This window comes from Argopecten irradians, chromosome 3, assembly GCF_041381155.1.
Source record: "Argopecten irradians isolate NY chromosome 3, Ai_NY, whole genome shotgun sequence".
NCBI classification, from domain to species: Eukaryota; Metazoa; Mollusca; class Bivalvia; order Pectinida; family Pectinidae; genus Argopecten; species Argopecten irradians.
This window is the reverse complement of record NC_091136.1, coordinates 33,577,667-33,598,553: the sequence shown is the minus strand read 5'-3', so window position 1 is coordinate 33,598,553 and position 20,887 is coordinate 33,577,667. Positions and strand designations below refer to the sequence as shown.

Here is a 20,887-nt window from a genome sequence, read left to right as displayed (position 1 = left end):
CAATTTTAGGACATATACATTTTTTAATTTTTTATGCATATAATAAAACAGGGGCTTTCTGCTTAATAAAAATCTCACCCATGGCCATTCGGTCTTACTGTACACTGCTACCTTATACAGCATGTTTTGTATTTTCAAGTTTTCCGAAAACCCAAATTATGTCTAAATAAGGTTGTGACGAACAAAATTACCTATCCGGATACTGTGTATCTCTAATAGTCACCGAGTAATGCCAATTTCCCCATAAGGTATATTTTCACCAATATTCCTCCAATACAAGTAACAAGGGGAGGTAATTTGAAAAAATGAAAGTTTAATAACTATGCTGTTTTCTGAAATAAAATTATTCTGAAAATTTGATATGGTATTTGGAGTTTCTCTCTATGCAGAAAAGTGAAAAATACTGGGTTGCTATGAAATCTGACCCTGTTCTGTGACGTCATAGTTACCATGACGTCATAATAATGGTGACGTCATCATTATATGTGCAAATGACGTCATAAAAACTTAGTGTTATTATTTCTGACAATACAAATCCTATTCTAATTCACCTTAGCACTAAATACACTTATTCTGATAGATAAATCTTAACATGACATTCAAAATGTCATAATTTCCTGCATATTACATCAAAATATTGTGATCCCACCCTTGAAATACAGAATATTACATGTAATCATATAAAACTGTACGTTATTCCCATTTTATTGAAAAAAGCCCCTTTTCCCTCTTATCTTAAGATAATGGCAATAATTGACAATACCGGCTTAGCCGAACACTCATTCTAGTACAAAAAATACATATTATAGCCTTAATTATATGAAAACTGAGAAATCAATGAAAAAAATCCCAAAATTAGCACTTTTGCTGTAAATTTCCATGGATACCGGGTAATTAGCAGAGCAAAATTAATTAGAATTCATATTAAATGGACTGAGAGACATGCGGTTAGCTGTTTTCAGCTTGCTGTTCAAGTGTAAAATGATTAATCAATTAACAGTCAAGCATATCATACCATACCTAGGTAGCAAATTACAGAATGGCAAAATGAGCCAGTTACCTCCCTTTAGTTGTACCAAATGAAAATTATATGTATTTACACAGTTTCAAACTGTTTGATTGTGATTTCTAGGATAAATGAATGAAAATTTAGCAAAATCAATTATAATCAAGGTCATTTTCCAAAAAAATGAGAATTTCAGTCACTTATAAGGTGGCAGTGTACAGTAGATTTGAAAAATTCAGCAAAATGAAGTGCAGGCTTTAATTATGTACACACAGCTTTTTAACCTTAAATAACATCTATATAAAAGTATATATATTTTTAATCTACACAACATTTGCAATAGTTATGCAGAGTTCAATTTTGGACAGGTCTGCTTTTTGTGGTTTTGTGAGCCTGTAAAAACCATGGTAACCAAATTTTTTTTTTTGAAAAAATGCAAAAAATTGGGATTTTCAACCCAAAATTACACCCCCTCTAGGAGAATTTTTTTTCTTGAACACAGTTTAAAACCAAGCATCACTGCCGTGATAGCGGAACTGAGCCTATTTCGACATAGGTATATCATTAAACTTTTGAGCAATCTTACCTCGTACCCCAGCTATCAATTTCTGCTGCTACAGTATTGAGTTTTTCCATCTTAGACGCACATTCGGATACCCTCTAAACCATTAATCTCGAACCCATTTTGGGGAATTTCTTTATGCAAATGTGAAGCCTGCATATAATTCTCTAGATTGAATTCACCAATTTTAGGACATATACATTTTTTAATTTTTAATTATGCATATAATAAAAACAGGCCGCTTTCTGCTTAATAAAAATCTCACCCATGGCCATTCGGTCTTACTGTACACTGCTACCTTATACAGCATGTTTTGTATTTTCAAGTTTTCCGAAAACCCAAATTATGTCTAAATAAGGTTGTGACGAACAAAATGACCTATCCGGATACTGTGTATCTCTAATAGTCACCGAGTAATGCCAATTTCCCCATAAGGTATATTTTCACCAATATTCCTCCAATACAAGTAACAAGGGGAGGTAATTTGAAAAAATGAAAGTTTAATAACTATGCTGTTTTCTGAAATAAAATTATTCTGAAAATTTGATATGGTATTTGGAGTTTCTCTCTATGCAGAAAAGTGAAAAATACTGGGTTGCTATGAAATCTGACCCTGTTCTGTGACGTCATAGTTACCATGACGTCATAATAATGGTGACGTCATCATTATATGTGCAAATGACGTCATAAAAACTTAGTGTTATTATTTCTGACAATACAAATCCTATTCTAATTCACCTTAGCACTAAATACACTTATTCTGATAGATAAATCTTAACATGACATTCAAAATGTCATAATTTCCTGCATATTACATCAAAATATATTGTGATCCCACCCTTGAAATACAGAATATTACATGTAATCATATAAAAACTGTACGTTATTCCCATTTTATTGAAAAAAAGCCCCTTTTCCCTCTTATCTTAAGATAATGGCAATAATTGACAATACCGGCTTAGCCGAACACTCATTCTAGTACAAAAAATACATATTATAGCCTTAATTATATGAAAACTGAGAAATCAATGAAAAAAATCCCAAAATTAGCACTTTTGCTGTAAATTTCCATGGATTACCGGGTAATTAGCAGAGCAAAATTAATTAGAATTCATATTAAATGGACTGAGAGACATGCGGTTAGCTGTTTTCAGCTTGCTGTTCAAGTGTAAAATGATTAATCAATTAACAGTCAAGCATATCATACCATACCTAGGTAGCAAATTACAGAATGGCAAAATGAGCCAGTTACCTCCCTTTAGTTGTACCAAATGAAAATTATATGTATATTTACACAGTTTCAAACTGTTTGATTGTGATTTCTAGATAAATGAATGAAAATTTAGCAAAATCAACTATAATGAAGGTCATTTTCCAAAACAAACCGAGAATTTCAGTCACTTATAAGGTGGCAGTGTACAGTAGATTTGAAAAATTCAGCAAAATGAAGTGCAGGCTTTAATTATGTACACACAGCTTTTTAACCTTAAATAACATCTATATAAAAGTATATATATTTTTAATCTACACAACATTTGCAATAGTTATGCAGAGTTCAATTTTGGACAGGTCTGCTTTTTGTGGTTTTGTGAGCCTGTAAAAACCATGGTAACCAAATTTGTTTTTTTGAAAAAATGCAAAAAATTGGGATTTTCAACCCAAAATTACACCCCCTCTAGGAGAATTTTTTTTCTTGAACACAGTTTAAAACCAAGCATCACTGCCGTGATAGCGGAACTGAGCCTATTTCGACATAGGTATATCATTAAACTTTTGAGCAATCTTACCTCGTACCCCAGCTATCAATTTCTGCTGCTACAGTATTGAGTTTTTCCATCTTAGACGCACATTCGGATACCCTCTAAACCATTAATCTCGAACCCATTTTGGGGAATTTCTTTATGCAAATGTGAAGCCTGCATATAATTCTCTAGATTGAATTCACCAATTTTAGGACATATACATTTTTTTAATTTTTTATGCATATAATAAAACAGGGGCTTTCTGCTTAATAAAAATCTCACCCATGGCCATTCGGTCTTACTGTACACTGCTACCTTATACAGCATGTTTTGTATTTTCAAGTTTTCCGAAAACCCAAATTATGTCTAAATAAGGTTGTGACGAACAAAATGACCTATCCGGATACTGTGTATCTCTAATAGTCACCGAGTAATGCCAATTTCCCCATAAGGTATATTTTCACCAATATTCCTCCAATACAAGTAACAAGGGGAGGTAATTTGAAAAAATGAAAGTTTAATAACTATGCTGTTTTCTGAAATAAAATTATTCTGAAAATTTGATATGGTATTTGGAGTTTCTCTCTATGCAGAAAAGTGAAAAATACTGGGTTGCTATGAAATCTGACCCTGTTCTGTGACGTCATAGTTACCATGACGTCATAATAATGGTGACGTCATCATTATATGTGCAAATGACGTCATAAAAACTTAGTGTCATTATTTCTGACAATACAAATCCTATTCTAATTCACCTTAGCACTAAATACACTTATTCTGATAGATAAATCTTAACATGACATTCAAAATGTCATAATTTCCTGCATATTACATCAAAATATTGTGATCCCACCCTTGAAATACAGAATATTACATGTAATCATATAAAACTGTACGTTATTCCCATTTTATTGAAAAAAAGCCCCTTTTCCCTCTTATCTTAAGATAATGGCAATAATTGACAATACCGGCTTAGCCGAACACTCATTCTAGTACAAAAAATACATATTATAGCCTTAATTATATGAAAACTGAGAAATCAATGAAAAAAATCCCAAAATTAGCACTTTTGCTGTAAATTTCCATGGATACCGGGTAATTAGCAGAGCAAAATTAATTAGAATTCATATTAAATGGACTGAGAGACACGCGGTTAGCTGTTTTCAGCTTGCTGTTCAAGTGTAAAATGATTAATCAATTAACAGTCAAGCATATCATACCATACCTAGGTAGCAAATTACAGAATGGCAAAATGAGCCAGTTACCTCCCTTTAGTTGTACCAAATGAAAATTATATGTATTTACACAGTTTCAAACTGTTTGATTGTGATTTCTAGGATAAATGAATGAAAATTTAGCAAAATCAATTATAATCAAGGTCATTTTCCAAAAAATGAGAATTTCAGTCACTTATAAGGTGGCAGTGTACAGTAGATTTGAAAAATTCAGCAAAATAAAGTGCAGGCTTTAATTATGTACACACAGCTTTTTAACCTTAAATAACATCTATATAAAAGTATATATATTTTTAATCTACACAACATTTGCAATAGTTATGCAGAGTTCAATTTTGGACAGGTCTGCTTTTTGTGGTTTTGTGAGCCTGTAAAAACCATGGTAACCAAATTTTTTTTTTTTTTTTTTAAATGCAAAAAAATTGGGATTTTCAACCCAAAATTACACCCCCTCTAGGAGAATTTTTTTTCTTGAACACAGTTTAAAACCAAGCATCACTGCCGTGATAGCGGAACTGAGCCTATTTCGACATAGGTATATCATTAAACTTTTGAGCAATCTTACCTCGTACCCCAGCTATCAATTTCTGCTGCTACAGTATTGAGTTTTTCCATCTTAGACGCACATTCGGATACCCTCTAAACCATTAATCTCGAACCCATTTTGGGGAATTTCTTTATGCAAATGTGAAGCCTGCATATAATTCTCTAGATTGAATTCACCAATTTTAGGACATATACATTTTTTAATTTTTTATGCATATAATAAAACAGGGGCTTTCTGCTTAATAAAAATCTCACCCATGGCCATTCGGTCTTACTGTACACTGCTACCTTATACAGCATGTTTTGTATTTTCAAGTTTTCCGAAAACCCAAATTATGTCTAAATAAGGTTGTGACGAACAAAATGACCTATCCGGATACTGTGTATCTCTAATAGTCACCGAGTAATGCCAATTTCCCCATAAGGTATATTTTCACCAATATTCCTCCAATACAAGTAACAAGGGGAGGTAATTTGAAAAAATAAAAGTTTAATAACTATGCTGTTTTCTGAAATAAAATTATTCTGAAAATTTGATATGGTATTTGGAGTTTCTCTCTATGCAGAAAAGTGAAAAATACTGGGTTGCTATGAAATCTGACCCTGTTCTGTGACGTCATAGTTACCATGACGTCATAATAATGGTGACGTCATCATTATATGTGCAAATGACGTCATAAAAACTTAGTGTTATTATTTCTGACAATACAAATCCTATTCTAATTCACCTTAGCACTAAATACACTTATTCTGATAGATAAATCTTAACATGACATTCAAAATGTCATAATTTCCTGCATATTACATCAAAATATTGTGATCCCACCCTTGAAATACAGAATATTACATGTAATCATATAAAACTGTACGTTATTCCCATTTTATTGAAAAAAAGCCCCTTTTCCCTCTTATCTTAAGATAATGGCAATAATTGACAATACCGGCTTAGCCGAACACTCACTCTAGTACAAAAAATACATATTATAGCCTTAATTATATGAAAACTGAGAAATCAATGAAAAAAATCCCAAAATTAGCACTTTTGCTGTAAATTTCCATGGATACCGGGTAATTAGCAGAGCAAAATTAATTAGAATTCATATTAAATGGACTGAGAGACACGCGGTTAGCTGTTTTCAGCTTGCTGTTCAAGTGTAAAATGATTAATCAATTAACAGTCAAGCATATCATACCATACCTAGGTAGCAAATTACAGAATGGCAAAATGAGCCAATTACCTCCCTTTAGTTGTAACAAATGAAAAATATATGTATTTACACAGTTTCAAACTGTTTGATTGTGATTTCTAGGATAAATGAATGAAAATTTAGCAAAATCAATTATAATCAAGGTCATTTTCCAAAAAATGAGAATTTCAGTCACTTATAAGGTGGCAGTGTACAGTAGATTTGAAAAATTCAGCAAAATGAAGTGCAGGCTTTAATTATGTACACACAGCTTTTTAACCTTAAATAACATCTATATAAAAGTATATATATTTTTAATCTACACAACATTTGCAATTGTTATGCAGAGTTCATTTTTGGACAGGTCTGCTTTTTGTGGTTTTGTGAGCCTGTAAAAACCATGGTAACCAAATTTGTTTTTTTGAAAAAATGCAAAAAATTGGGATTTTCAACCCAAAATTACACCCCCTCTAGGAGAATTTTTTTCTTGAACACAGTTTAAAACCAAGCATCACTGCCGTGATAGCGGAACTGAGCCTATTTCGACATAGGTATATCATTAAACTTTTGAGCAATCTTACCTCGTACCCCGGCTATCAATTTCTGCTGCTACAGTATTGAGTTTTTCCATCTTAGACGCACATTCGGATACCCTCTAAACCATTAATCTCGAACCCATTTTGGGGAATTTCTTTATGCAAATGTGAAGCCTGCATATAATTCTCTAGATTGAATTCACCAATTTTAGGACATATACATTTTTTAATTTTTTATGCATATAATAAAACAGGGGCTTTCTGCTTAATAAAAATCTCACCCATGGCCATTCGGTCTTACTGTACACTGCTACCTTATACAGCATGTTTTGTATTTTCAAGTTTTCCGAAAACCCAAATTATGTCTAAATAAGGTTGTGACGAACAAAATGACCTATCCGGATACTGTGTATCTCTAATAGTCACCGAGTAATGCCAATTTCCCCATAAGGTATATTTTCACCAATATTCCTCCAATACAAGTAACAAGGGGAGGTAATTTGAAAAAATGAAAGTTTAATAACTATGCTGTTTTCTGAAATAAAATTATTCTGAAAATTTGATATGGTATTTGGAGTTTCTCTCTATGCAGAAAAGTGAAAAATACTGGGTTGCTATGAAATCTGACCCTGTTCTGTGACGTCATAGTTACCATGACGTCATAATAATGGTGACGTCATCATTATATGTGCAAATGACGTCATAAAAACTTAGTGTTATTATTTCTGACAATACAAATCCTATTCTAATTCACCTTAGCACTAAATACACTTATTCTGATAGATAAATCTTAACATGACATTCAAAATGTCATAATTTCCTGCATATTACATCAAAATATTGTGATCCCACCCTTGAAATACAGAATATTACATGTAATCATATAAAACTGTACGTTATTCCCATTTTATTGAAAAAAAGCCCCTTTTCCCTCTTATCTTAAGAAAATGGCAATAATTGACAATATCGGCTTAGCCGAACACTCATTCTAGTACAAAAAATACATATTATAGCCTTAATTATGTGAAAACTGAGAAATCAATGAAAAAAATCCCAAAATTAGCACTTTTGCTGTAAATCTCCATGGATACCAGCTGGTAATTAGCAGAGCAAAATTAATTAGAATTCATATTAAATGGACTGAAAGACACCCGGTTAGCTGTTTTCAGCTTGCTGTTCAAGTGTAAAATGATTAATCAATTAACAGTCAAGCATATCATACCATACCTAGGTAGCAAATTACAGAATGGCAAAATGAGCCAATTACCTCCCTTTAGTTGTACCAAATGAAAATTATATGTATTTACACAGTTTCAAACTGTTTGATTGTGATTTCTAGGATAAATGAATGAAAATTTAGCAAAATCAATTATAATCAAGGTCATTTTCCAAAAAATGAGAATTTCAGTCACTTATAAGGTGGCAGTGTACAGTAGATTTGAAAAATTCAGCAAAATAAAGTGCAGGCTTTAATTATGTACACACAGCTTTTTAACCTTAAATAACATCTATATAAAAGTATATATATTTTTAATCTACACAACATTTGCAATAGTTATGCAGAGTTCAATTTTGGACAGGTCTGCTTTTTGTGGTTTTGTGAGCCTGTAAAAACCATGGTAACCAAATTTGTTTTTTTGAAAAAAATGCAAAAAATTGGGATTTTCAACCCAAAATTACACCCCCTCTAGGAGAATTTTTTTTCTTGAACACAGTTTAAAACCAAGCATCACTGCCGTGATAGCGGAACTGAGCCTATTTCGACATAGGTATATCATTAAACTTTTGAGCAATCTTACCTCGTACCCCAGCTATCAATTTCTGCTGCTACAGTATTGAGTTTTTCCATCTTAGACGCACATTCGGATACCCTCTAAACCATTAATCTCGAACCCATTTTGGGGAATTTCTTTATGCAAATGTGAAGCCTGCATATAATTCTCTAGATTGAATTCACCAATTTTAGGACATATACATTTTTTAATTTTTTATGCATATAATAAAACAGGGGCTTTCTGCTTAATAAAAATCTCACCCATGGCCATTCGGTCTTACTGTACACTGCTACCTTATACAGCATGTTTTGTATTTTCAAAGTTTTCCGAAAACCCCAAATTATGTCTAAATAAGGTTGTGACGAACAAAATGACCTATCCGGATACTGTGTATCTCTAATAGTCACCGAGTAATGCCAATTTCCCCATAAGGTATATTTTCACCAATATTCCTCCAATACAAGTAACAAGGGGAGGTAATTTGAAAAAATGAAAGTTTAATAACTATGCTGTTTTCTGAAATAAAATTATTCTGAAAATTTGATATGGTATTTGGAGTTTCTCTCTATGCAGAAAAGTGAAAAATACTGGGTTGCTATGAAATCTGACCCTGTTCTGTGACGTCATAGTTACCATGACGTCATAATAATGGTGACGTCATCATTATATGTGCAAATGACGTCATAAAAACTTAGTGTTATTATTTCTGACAATACAAATCCTATTCTAATTCACCTTAGCACTAAATACACTTATTCTGATAGATAAATCTTAACATGACATTCAAAATGTCATAATTTCCTGCATATTACATCAAAATATTGTGATCCCACCCTTGAAATACAGAATATTACATGTAATCATATAAAACTGTACGTTATTCCCATTTTATTGAAAAAAAGCCCCTTTTCCCTCTTATCTTAAGATAATGGCAATAATTGACAATACCGGCTTAGCCGAACACTCATTCTAGTACAAAAAATACATATTATAGCCTTAATTATATGAAAACTGAGAAATCAATGAAAAAAATCCCAAAATTAGCACTTTTGCTGTAAATCTCCATGGATACCGGGTAATTAGCAGAGCAAAATTAATTAGAATTCATATTAAATGGACTGAGAGACATGCGGTTAGCTGTTTTCAGCTTGCTGTTCAAGTGTAAAATGATTAATCAATTAACAGTCAAGCATATCATACCATACCTAGGTAGCAAATTACAGAATGGCAAAATGAGCCAGTTACCTCCCTTTAGTTGTACCAAATGAAAATTATATGTATTTACACAGTTTCAAACTGTTTGATTGTGATTTCTAGGATAAATGAATGAAAATTTAGCAAAATCAATTATAATCAAGGTCATTTTCCAAAAAATGAGAATTTCAGTCACTTATAAGGTGGCAGTGTACAGTAGATTTGAAAAATTCAGCAAAATAAAGTGCAGGCTTTAATTATGTACACACAGCTTTTTAACCTTAAATAACATCTATATAAAAGTATATATATTTTTGTAATCTACACAACATTTGCAATTGTTATGCAGAGTTCAATTTTGGACAGGTCTGCTTTTTGTGGTTTTGTGAGCCTGTAAAAACCATGGTAACCAAATTTGTTTTTTTGAAAAAATGCAAAAAATTGGGATTTTCAACCCAAAATTACACCCCCTCTAGGAGAATTTTTTTTCTTGAACACAGTTTAAAACCAAGCATCACTGCCGTGATAGCGGAACTGAGCCTATTTCGACATAGGTATATCATTAAACTTTTGAGCAATCTTACCTCGTACCCCAGCTATCAATTTCTGCTGCTACAGTATTGAGTTTTTCCATCTTAGACGCACATTCGGATACCCTCTAAACCATTAATCTCGAACCCATTTTGGGGAATTTCTTTATGCAAATGTGAAGCCTGCATATAATTCTCTAGATTGAATTCACCAATTTTAGGACATATACATTTTTTAATTTTTTATGCATATAATAAAACAGGGGCTTTCTGCTTAATAAAAATCTCACCCATGGCCATTCGGTCTTACTGTACACTGCTACCTTATACAGCATGTTTTGTATTTTCAAGTTTTCCGAAAACCCAAATTATGTCTAAATAAGGTTGTGACGAACAAAATGACCTATCCGGATACTGTGTATCTCTAATAGTCACCGAGTAATGCCAATTTCCCCATAAGGTATATTTTCACCAATATTCCTCCAATACAAGTAACAAGGGGAGGTAATTTGAAAAAATGAAAGTTTAATAACTATGCTGTTTTCTGAAATAAAATTATTCTGAAAATTTTGATATGGTATTTGGAGTTTCTCTCTATGCAGAAAAGTGAAAAATACTGGGTTGCTATGAAATCTGACCCTGTTCTGTGACGTCATAGTTACCATGACGTCATAATAATGGTGACGTCATCATTATATGTGCAAATGACGTCATAAAAACTTAGTGTTATTATTTCTGACAATACAAATCCTATTCTAATTCACCTTAGCACTAAATACACTTATTCTGATAGATAAATCTTAACATGACATTCAAAATGTCATAATTTCCTGCATATTACATCAAAATATTGTGATCCCACCCTTGAAATACAGAATATTACATGTAATCATATAAAACTGTACGTTATTCCCATTTTATTGAAAAAAAGCCCCTTTTCCCTCTTATCTTAAGATAATGGCAATAATTGACAATACCGGCTTAGCCGAACACTCATTCTAGTACAAAAAATACATATTATAGCCTTAATTATATGAAAACTGAGAAATCAATGAAAAAAAATCCCAAAATTAGCACTTTTGCTGTAAATCTCCATGGATACCGGGTAATTAGCAGAGCAAAATTAATTAGAATTCATATTAAATGGACTGAGAGACACGCGGTTAGCTGTTTTCAGCTTGCTGTTCAAGTGTAAAATGATTAATCAATTAACAGTCAAGCATATCATACCATACCTAGGTAGCAAATTACAGAATGGCAAAATGAGCCAATTACCTCCCTTTAGTTGTAACAAATGAAAAATATATGTATTTACACAGTTTCAAACTGTTTGATTGTGATTTCTAGGATAAATGAATGAAAATTTAGCAAAATCAATTATAATCAAGGTCATTTTCCAAAAAAATGAGAATTTCAGTCACTTATAAGGTGGCAGTGTACAGTAGATTTGAAAAATTCAGCAAAATGAAGTGCAGGCTTTAATTATGTACACACAGCTTTTTAACCTTAAATAACATCTATATAAAAGTATATATATTTTTAATCTACACAACATTTGCAATAGTTATGCAGAGTTCAATTTTGGACAGGTCTGCTTTTTGTGGTTTTGTGAGCCTGTAAAAACCATGGTAACCAAATTTGTTTTTTTGAAAAAATGCAAAAAATTGGGATTTTCAACCCAAAATTACACCCCCTCTAGGAGAATTTTTTTTCTTGAACACAGTTTAAAACCAAGCATCACTGCCGTGATAGCGGAACTGAGCCTATTTCGACATAGGTATATCATTAAACTTTTGAGCAATCTTACCTCGTACCCCAGCTATCAATTTCTGCTGCTACAGTATTGAGTTTTTCCATCTTAGACGCACATTCGGATACCCTCTAAACCATTAATCTCGAACCCATTTTGGGGAATTTCTTTATGCAAATGTGAAGCCTGCATATAATTCTCTAGATTGAATTCACCAATTTTAGGACATATACATTTTTTAATTTTTTATGCATATAATAAAACAGGGGCTTTCTGCTTAATAAAAATCTCACCCATGGCCATTCGGTCTTACTGTACACTGCTACCTTATACAGCATGTTTTGTATTTTCAAGTTTTCCGAAAACCCAAATTATGTCTAAATAAGGTTGTGACGAACAAAATGACCTATCCGGATACTGTGTATCTCTAATAGTCACCGAGTAATGCCAATTTCCCCATAAGGTATATTTTCACCAATATTCCTCCAATACAAGTAACAAGGGGAGGTAATTTGAAAAAATGAAAGTTAAATAACTATGCTGTTTTCTGAAATAAAATTATTCTGAAAATTTGATATGGTATTTGGAGTTTCTCTCTATGCAGAAAAGTGAAAAATACTGGGTTGCTATGAAATCTGACCCTGTTCTGTGACGTCATAGTTACCATGACGTCATAATAATGGTGACGTCATCATTATATGTGCAAATGACGTCATAAATACTTAGTGTTATTATTTCTGACAATACAAATCCTATTCTAATTTACCTTAGCACTAAATACACTGATTCTGATAGATAAATCTTAACATGACATTCAAAATGTCATAATTTCCTGCATATTACATCAAAATATTGAGTTCCCACCCTTGAAATACAGAATATTACATGTAATCATATAAAACTGTACGTTATTCCCATTTTATTGAAAAAAAGCCCCTTTTCCCTCTTTTCTTAAGATAATGGCAATAATTGACAATACCGGCTTAGCCGAACACTCATTCTAGTACAAAAAATACATATTATAGCCTTAATTATATGAAAACTGAGAAATCAATGAAAAAAATCCCAAAATTAGCACTTTTGCTGTAAATTTCCATGGATACCGGGTAATTAGCAGAGCAAAATTAATTAGAATTCATATTAAATGGACTGAGAGACACCCGGTTAGCTGTTTTCAGCTTGCTGTTCAAGTGTAAAATGATTAATCAATTAACAGTCAAGCATATCATACCATACCTAGGTAGCAAATTACAGAATGGCAAAATGAGCCAATTACCTCCCTTTAGTTGTACCAAATGAAAAATATATGTATTTACACAGTTTCAAACTGTTTGATTGTGATTTCTAGGATAAATGAATGAAAATTTAGCAAAATCAATTATAATCAAGGTCATTTTCCAAAAAATGAGAATTTCAGTCACTTATAAGGTGGCAGTGTACAGTAGATTTGAAAAATTCAGCAAAATGAAGTGCAGGCTTTAATTATGTACACACAGCTTTTTAACCTTAAATAACATCTATATATAAAAGTATATATATTTTTAATCTACACAACATTTGCAATAGTTATGCAGAGTTCAATTTTGGACAGGTCTGCTTTTTGTGGTTTTGTGAGCCTGTAAAAACCATGGTAACCAAATTTGTTTTTTTGAAAAAATGCAAAAAATTGGGATTTTCAACCCAAAATTACACCCCCTCTAGGAGAATTTTTTTTCTTGAACACAGTTTAAAACCAAGCATCACTGCCGTGATAGCGGAACTGAGCCTATTTCGACATAGGTATATCATTAAACTTTTGAGCAATCTTACCTCGTACCCCAGCTATCAATTTCTGCTGCTACAGTATTGAGTTTTTCCGTCTTAGACGCACATTCGGATACCCTCTAAACCATTAATCTCGAACCCATTTTGGGGAATTTCTTTATGCAAATGTGAAGCCTGCATATAATTCTCTAGATTGAATTCACCAATTTTAGGACATATACATTTTTTAATTTTTTATGCATATAATAAAACAGGGGCTTTCTGCTTAATAAAAATCTCACCCATGGCCATTCGGTCTTACTGTACACTGCTACCTTATACAGCATGTTTTGTATTTTCAAGTTTTCCGAAAACCCAAATTATGTCTAAATAAGGTTGTGACGAACAAAATGACCTATCCGGATACTGTGTATCTCTAATAGTCACCGAGTAATGCCAATTTCCCCATAAGGTATATTTTCACCAATATTCCTCCAATACAAGTAACAAGGGGAGGTAATTTGAAAAAATGAAAGTTTAATAACTATGCTGTTTTCTGAAATAAAATTATTCTGAAAATTTGATATGGTATTTGGAGTTTCTCTCTATGCAGAAAAGTGAAAAATACTGGGTTGCTATGAAATCTGACCCTGTTCTGTGACGTCATAGTTACCATGACGTCATAATAATGGTGACGTCATCATTATATGTGCAAATGACGTCATAAAAACTTAGTGTTATTATTTCTGACAATACAAATCCTATTCTAATTCACCTTAGCACTAAATACACTTATTCTGATAGATAAATCTTAACATGACATTCAAAATGTCATAATTTCCTGCATATTACATCAAAATATTGTGATCCCACCCTTGAAATACAGAATATTACATGTAATCATATAAAACTGTACGTTATTCCCATTTTATTGAAAAAAGCCCCTTTTCCCTCTTATCTTAAGATAATGGCAATAATTGACAATACCGGCTTAGCCGAACACTCATTCTAGTACAAAAAATACATATTATAGCCTTAATTATATGAAAACTGAGAAATCAATGAAAAAAAATCCCAAAATTAGCACTTTTGCTGTAAATTTCCATGGATACCGGGTAATTAGCAGAGCAAAATTAATTAGAATTCATATTAAATGGACTGAGAGACACGCGGTTAGCTGTTTTCAGCTTGCTGTTCAAGTGTAAAATGATTAATCAATTAACAGTCAAGCATATCATACCATACCTAGGTAGCAAATTACAGAATGGCAAAATGAGCCAGTTACCTCCCTTTAGTTGTACCAAATGAAAAATTATATGTATTTACACAGTTTCAAACTGTTTGATTGTGATTTCTAAGTAAATGAATGAAAATTTAGCAAAATCAATTATAATCAAGTCATTTTTCCAAAAAATGATTTTCAGTAGTCAATTTGAAAAATTCAGACAAAATGAAGTGCAGGCTTTAATTATGTACACACAGCTTTTTAACCTTAAATAACATCTATATAAAAGTATATATATTTTTAATCTACACAACATTTGCAATAGTTATGCAGAGTTCAATTTTGGACAGGTCTGCTTTTTGTGGTTTTGTGAGCCTGTAAAAACAATGGTAACCAATTTTTTTTTTTTTTTTTGGATTTTCAACCCAAAATTACACCCCCCTCTACTAGAATTTTTTTTTCTTGAATACAGTTTAAAAATTAAGCATCACTGTCGTGATTGCGGAACTGAGCCTATTTCGACATAGGTATATCATTAAACTTTTGAGCAATCTTACCTCGTACCCCAGCTATCAATTTCTGCTGCTACAGTATCGAGTTTTTCCATCTTAGACGCACATTCGGATACCCTCTAAACCATTAATCTCGAACCCATTTTGGGGAATTTCTTTATGCGAATGTGAAGCCTGCATATAAGTCTCTAGATTGAATTCACCAATTTTAGGAGATATACATTCTTTAATTTTTTATGCATATAATAAAACAGGGGCTTTCTGCTTAATAAAAATCTCACCCATGGCCATTCTAACTGTACACTGCTACCTAAAGTACACGATTTAATGGGTTCAGTATTTATCTTATAAAAAAGTTTGTCTTTATTATAATCAATATAAACGCATTTCAGTTTACTGAATGTGGTCATATTCCCAACAGTCATTAATCTTGATAGATGGAAAATCATTATTATCAATATATCGATAAATCTGACACATAAAATTATTCAGTATCATAACTTATCGTATCCACCTGATATCCAGTGACTAAAACAATTCTGGTATTCCTGGCAGTCAAAAGTGTAGTATGACTTTTTTATTTGCTGTGCCGACAAGGAAACCTATTATGACGTCACTACTTGATGTCATTAATCAGAACAGAACGTGGTGCCAAAATGGCGGTCTTCACTTGGATATTTGCAACACACTTTAACATTACTATTCTTCAGAATGTTGGTTGTTATGAGAAGTATCTTATACATCTTATGTATGATGTGTATGCCCTTTATGGCCCCACATCCATAAAAAGATTCAAATAATTAGAGTTAAAGGACACATGGATCTCAGAATTAGGTACAGTCTAATGTATACTTATATATTCAGACCTACCAGAATGTTCCTAGACCATTTTGGGCGTTTTATGAGACCATACCAAATATTTGTAAAATTCGTACACTAACTCTTTAACTGGTTAAGAAAGAAACTAGTCATTCAGTAACATATAAATACACTGGTATTGTACCTCTCAGTCAGAAGACAAACTAATCAAATATTTTAAACAACAACTCTCCTTTAACTTTAAACTTTATTTATTGAGGATGGATTTACATGTTAAGCCAAAGGCTTATCTACCACATGGTCCTCGACCAATATCGAGGAATCATACCGGTATGATATTAGTATCAGACATCGGATGTTCGGACCCTACAATGAAAATCATTGGCTGACCTTTGGTCATCAAAGTTTCTGATTTTTACAATGAATTTGGTTCAATGAGTTTAGAGAAGATATGGATAATGTCAAAATTAAGAATGGAAGACGGACGACTGACAGAACGTGGTTAAAATGAATTTCTTCTCATAAGATTATCAATGTTACACATTAGAAATAGTATTATCACGCTTGATTTTAGAATATATCTTTCCACAGCCGTTGAAGGACGTTTTAGCCTTTGTACGAAATTCACGAGTTTAGTAAGTGTGTTGATAACGCAGTGTAGTGAAATCAAGCCTGAACATGTTAACATTTTAAAGTTACAGTTACGTTGTATACTATGACTACATTGAAACCTGAAAAAATTTAAATTAAACACATACCCAGATGGCCAAATATTATCTTGTGTCATACTCTATCTACCTTAAACAGGTACAATGCATAAGTAATAAACCAACTCAAGTGTTTACGATATCTTTATATACTACGTACTTATCCAATGAAAACTAAGATCTATATTGCGTTAATATGGGAAATATAAACTACTTTGTGATATAGATCTACATGCATTTTTTTGTATCTTTACTTGATGCAAAGACCATGGGTTGCTTAACTGATCTCTTCTGTTGTTGCTATGTTTTTTGGATACAGACATCCATTGTGTTCCAACTGATTGGTTTTTTCAGTGATTCCTGGGTACAATGGGACGGATGTGATAAACAAGGTCTATTTGGCTTTTCAACATCAAACACAACAAACACTACGCATGGATGTGTTGATCGTAAGTATGGGAACAAGTTCACTATTCTCCGCAAGGCTGCGCTCCGCTCCACAATGAAGGAAACGGAGGCTAGAGCCAGTCTTGGAACAATGACTACTCTCTAGAATTTCTACGATAACATTTGTAAATAGAACTAAAGAACTTATTTATATAAGCCACTATCGCTCGAATGCACAATCAATGAATTGTGCTGATTTTTAAGTAATTCATGCACAGGAACATGCCTGACGCATTTTATTGATAATATATAATCTGTATCACTAAGTCTTACGTAACTCTGCAACTCAGCAATGCTTGCGTTTGAAAGATTTAGTGGCGGAAGGTTGTATGAATTAGAGTATTCGTTTGATTCACTATCAAGAAAGAACTTTGGGTGAAATATTTTACTATTAATAAAATTTTCATTTTAGGGGGTGATACAACGATTCAATAGCTGTCAACTAAGAAAGGAATCTCGTTATTTTAAACCAGGAAACAAATTCGCGAATTTATTAAATATATTTTTGCCGGGTGTTTTACCCCGAATTAACGTATCTTTCATCTCCACATGTTTCATCTCCACATCTCTCATACCTCGACGTTTTTATTACAACCAGAATATCCCGCCATTCTTAAATCTGTAATAAGTATCATAAGTGTAAGCCAGTTCACCATAATCGAAAATTGCGTGATGTTTTCAACGCAAATCCTACTGTTTTGCTCCTTAATAGTGAGTGCATTGCCCGGAACCAGCCAGTATTACACCCCCGTAGGCATGAGAGAAAGAATAGTTTGATTTAAATTAACAATATCGATACGATTAGGACAATTATCAAAGGCAATGGAATATAAGTGTTTGATTAAATGTTACATATCCAATTTTGGTGTGAATTTGACAGTGAAAGCATGATTTACAAAGAAACACTTATAAATATGAACTAAATGCTCTTGATGTTCGAAACGGCGCTTTGTGTTTGTGAGATCATGATCGACACCGCAAAACATATAACGTCTTTACATATAACAGAATTATATCCCTTTCGGTTAAATATCGATTGTGACGTCATTACGCTGTGGGCAAAAATGATGCCGTTGTCTTTAAGCAACACAATTGAAACTTATCTTATGTGAATGTCGCACATCCGAGGAATTGCGATTGCTAAATAACATGATGTCATATTCCCAACAGTCATTAATCTTGATAGATGGAAAATCATTAATATCAATATATCGATAAATCTGACACATAAAATTATTCAGTATCATAACTTATCGTATCCACCTGATATCCAGTGACTAAAACAATTCTGGTATTCCTGGCAGTCAAAAGTGTAGTAATGACTTTTTTATTTGCTGTGCCGACAAGGAAACCTATTATGACGTCACTACTTGATGTCATTAATCAGAACAGAACGTGGTGCCAAAATGGCGGTCTTCACTTGGATATTTGCAACACACTTTAACATTACTATCGTTTGTTAATTTAAGGATTGATTGTCAATTTTGTTGCTTGCATTGACTGATGAAGAAAGTTAATCTCGTGCAAATGAAGTGAACTGCGAAGCAGTTCATGTAACATTTGCACGAGATTAACTTTCTTCATCAGTCAATGCAAGCAACAAAATTGATAATCAATCCTTATATTTACGTTAACCAATTTAAATATCCCGCTTTTGAAAAAAGTCAAATTATATGTATTCGGTATAAGGTTATTATACAATTTGCAACATTGTACCAGTTATCGTACATGTATGTACAGCTACGGAACAGCCGCCAGTCAGTTCTTTTCGTCACCAAGGCAACATAAAATGTAGTTCCGAAAATAACTTCATTCTTTGCGCGTTGTTACAATTAAAAACGGCGATTTTGAAATATTGTTTTTATGTACAGGAATTAATGGCTTAAATTGTATCATAAAAACATGATCATGTAGCTTCAAATAAAGAAATACTGCGCAGTACTAGCAGTGCAGTCAACGTGTAATCCGGTTGCTCGATTTAGCAGGGGTCCGGTTTTGAAGAAAATGACGATTGTGGTGAAAATGCTGAATAGTTGGTATCTAAACATAATCAAATCTTTTAAAAATCAATTGCGATTGTTATGGAATGTACATGAATGTTGTATTTTCGTCTGGTAATTGTTTGTAGCTAGCAGTTAAATGTTTATTAACTAAAAATGTTGTGAAATCCAACCCCTGTGTCTATGGTATGCGATGCAGTCCAAGAACCATGCTTCAGGGGCTCAATAAAACGTGTTAAAATGTGGGATTTAGTCGCAGATCACTGGAAGACTTGTGTGTTATTCTTGAAATGTGATAACTTCTCTGTCAACTGGAGTTTTTAGGATTAAAATTCTGTATAAAGTAAGTAGAGAAACATTGATTTGAAATGTTGGTGGTTTCCAACGACCCTCGAATGCCGTGGGTTTTGACACTCGCAGAATCGTTTCGTTAGGCTTATGTCACTGAAATCAGCCTGTTTGGTATTTGAGCGTATTTTTATGGAATCTATCGTTTCTAAGCTTACATGTATGTCACCGTTTCACATATAGATCTATATATTGTACACATTATCCTAACTATTTGCGTTTGATTATGCCTACTTCGATGAGTGATGAACATCGCTGCGCTCAGTAGCCTAACGTCATGTTACCCAAATTTTCCGGGGCTTGAGCCTAAGTCATCGTTTCTTCAAAATACGTGTAAAATATCTGTAATATCATATTACTAACAATTTCTAATATCACTTTATCAAACATCTCTGTCTGTGTTTCTAAATGTACAGCGATAAGCCACATCCCAGAAAGTTCATTCAAAACTGAAGCGGCGTAAAACTAGGTTAAAATGTAAACAATGTCAAAATGTATTCTCACGCCGGTCAGAGGTCAGCGCGTGACCAAGCATCTTCATTGGGAAAATGAAGTGATCGGAGTTTACTAGTTTCATTGAGGCGGAGCGAAGTGAAAATGTAAATATTTCAGAATGTTGGTTGTTATGAGAAGTATCTTATCAGGTACAATGCATAAGTAATAAACCAACTCAAGTGTTTACGATATCTTTATATACTACGTACTTATCCAATGAAAACTAAGATCTATATTCCGTTAATATGGGGAAATATAAACTACTTTGTGATATAGATCTACATGCATTTTTTTGTATCTTTACTTGATGCAAAGACCATGGGTTGCTTAACTGATCTCTTCTGTTGTTGCTATGTTTTTTGGATACAGACATCCATTGTGTTCCAGTGATTCCTGGGTACAATGGGACGGATGTGATAAACAAGGTCTATTTGGCTTTTCAACATCAAAAACACAACAAACACTACGCATGGATGTGTTTGATCGTAAGTATGGGAACAAGTTCACTATTCTCCGCAAGGCTGCGCT

General features: G+C 32.8%; 1 protein-coding gene across 1 annotated transcript in view; it reads left to right on the top strand.

Moving 5' to 3' along the window:
- The window catches only part of LOC138319637 (uncharacterized), a 35,396-nt gene that overhangs the window by 8,965 nt on the left and 5,544 nt on the right, over window positions 1-20,887 (top strand). The window contains exons 4-5 of the mRNA XM_069262787.1: window positions 17,389-17,518; window positions 20,747-20,844. Coding sequence (XP_069118888.1) covers window positions 17,389-17,518; window positions 20,747-20,844 — 228 coding nt within the window. The remainder of the gene's footprint in view (window positions 1-17,388; window positions 17,519-20,746; window positions 20,845-20,887) is intronic.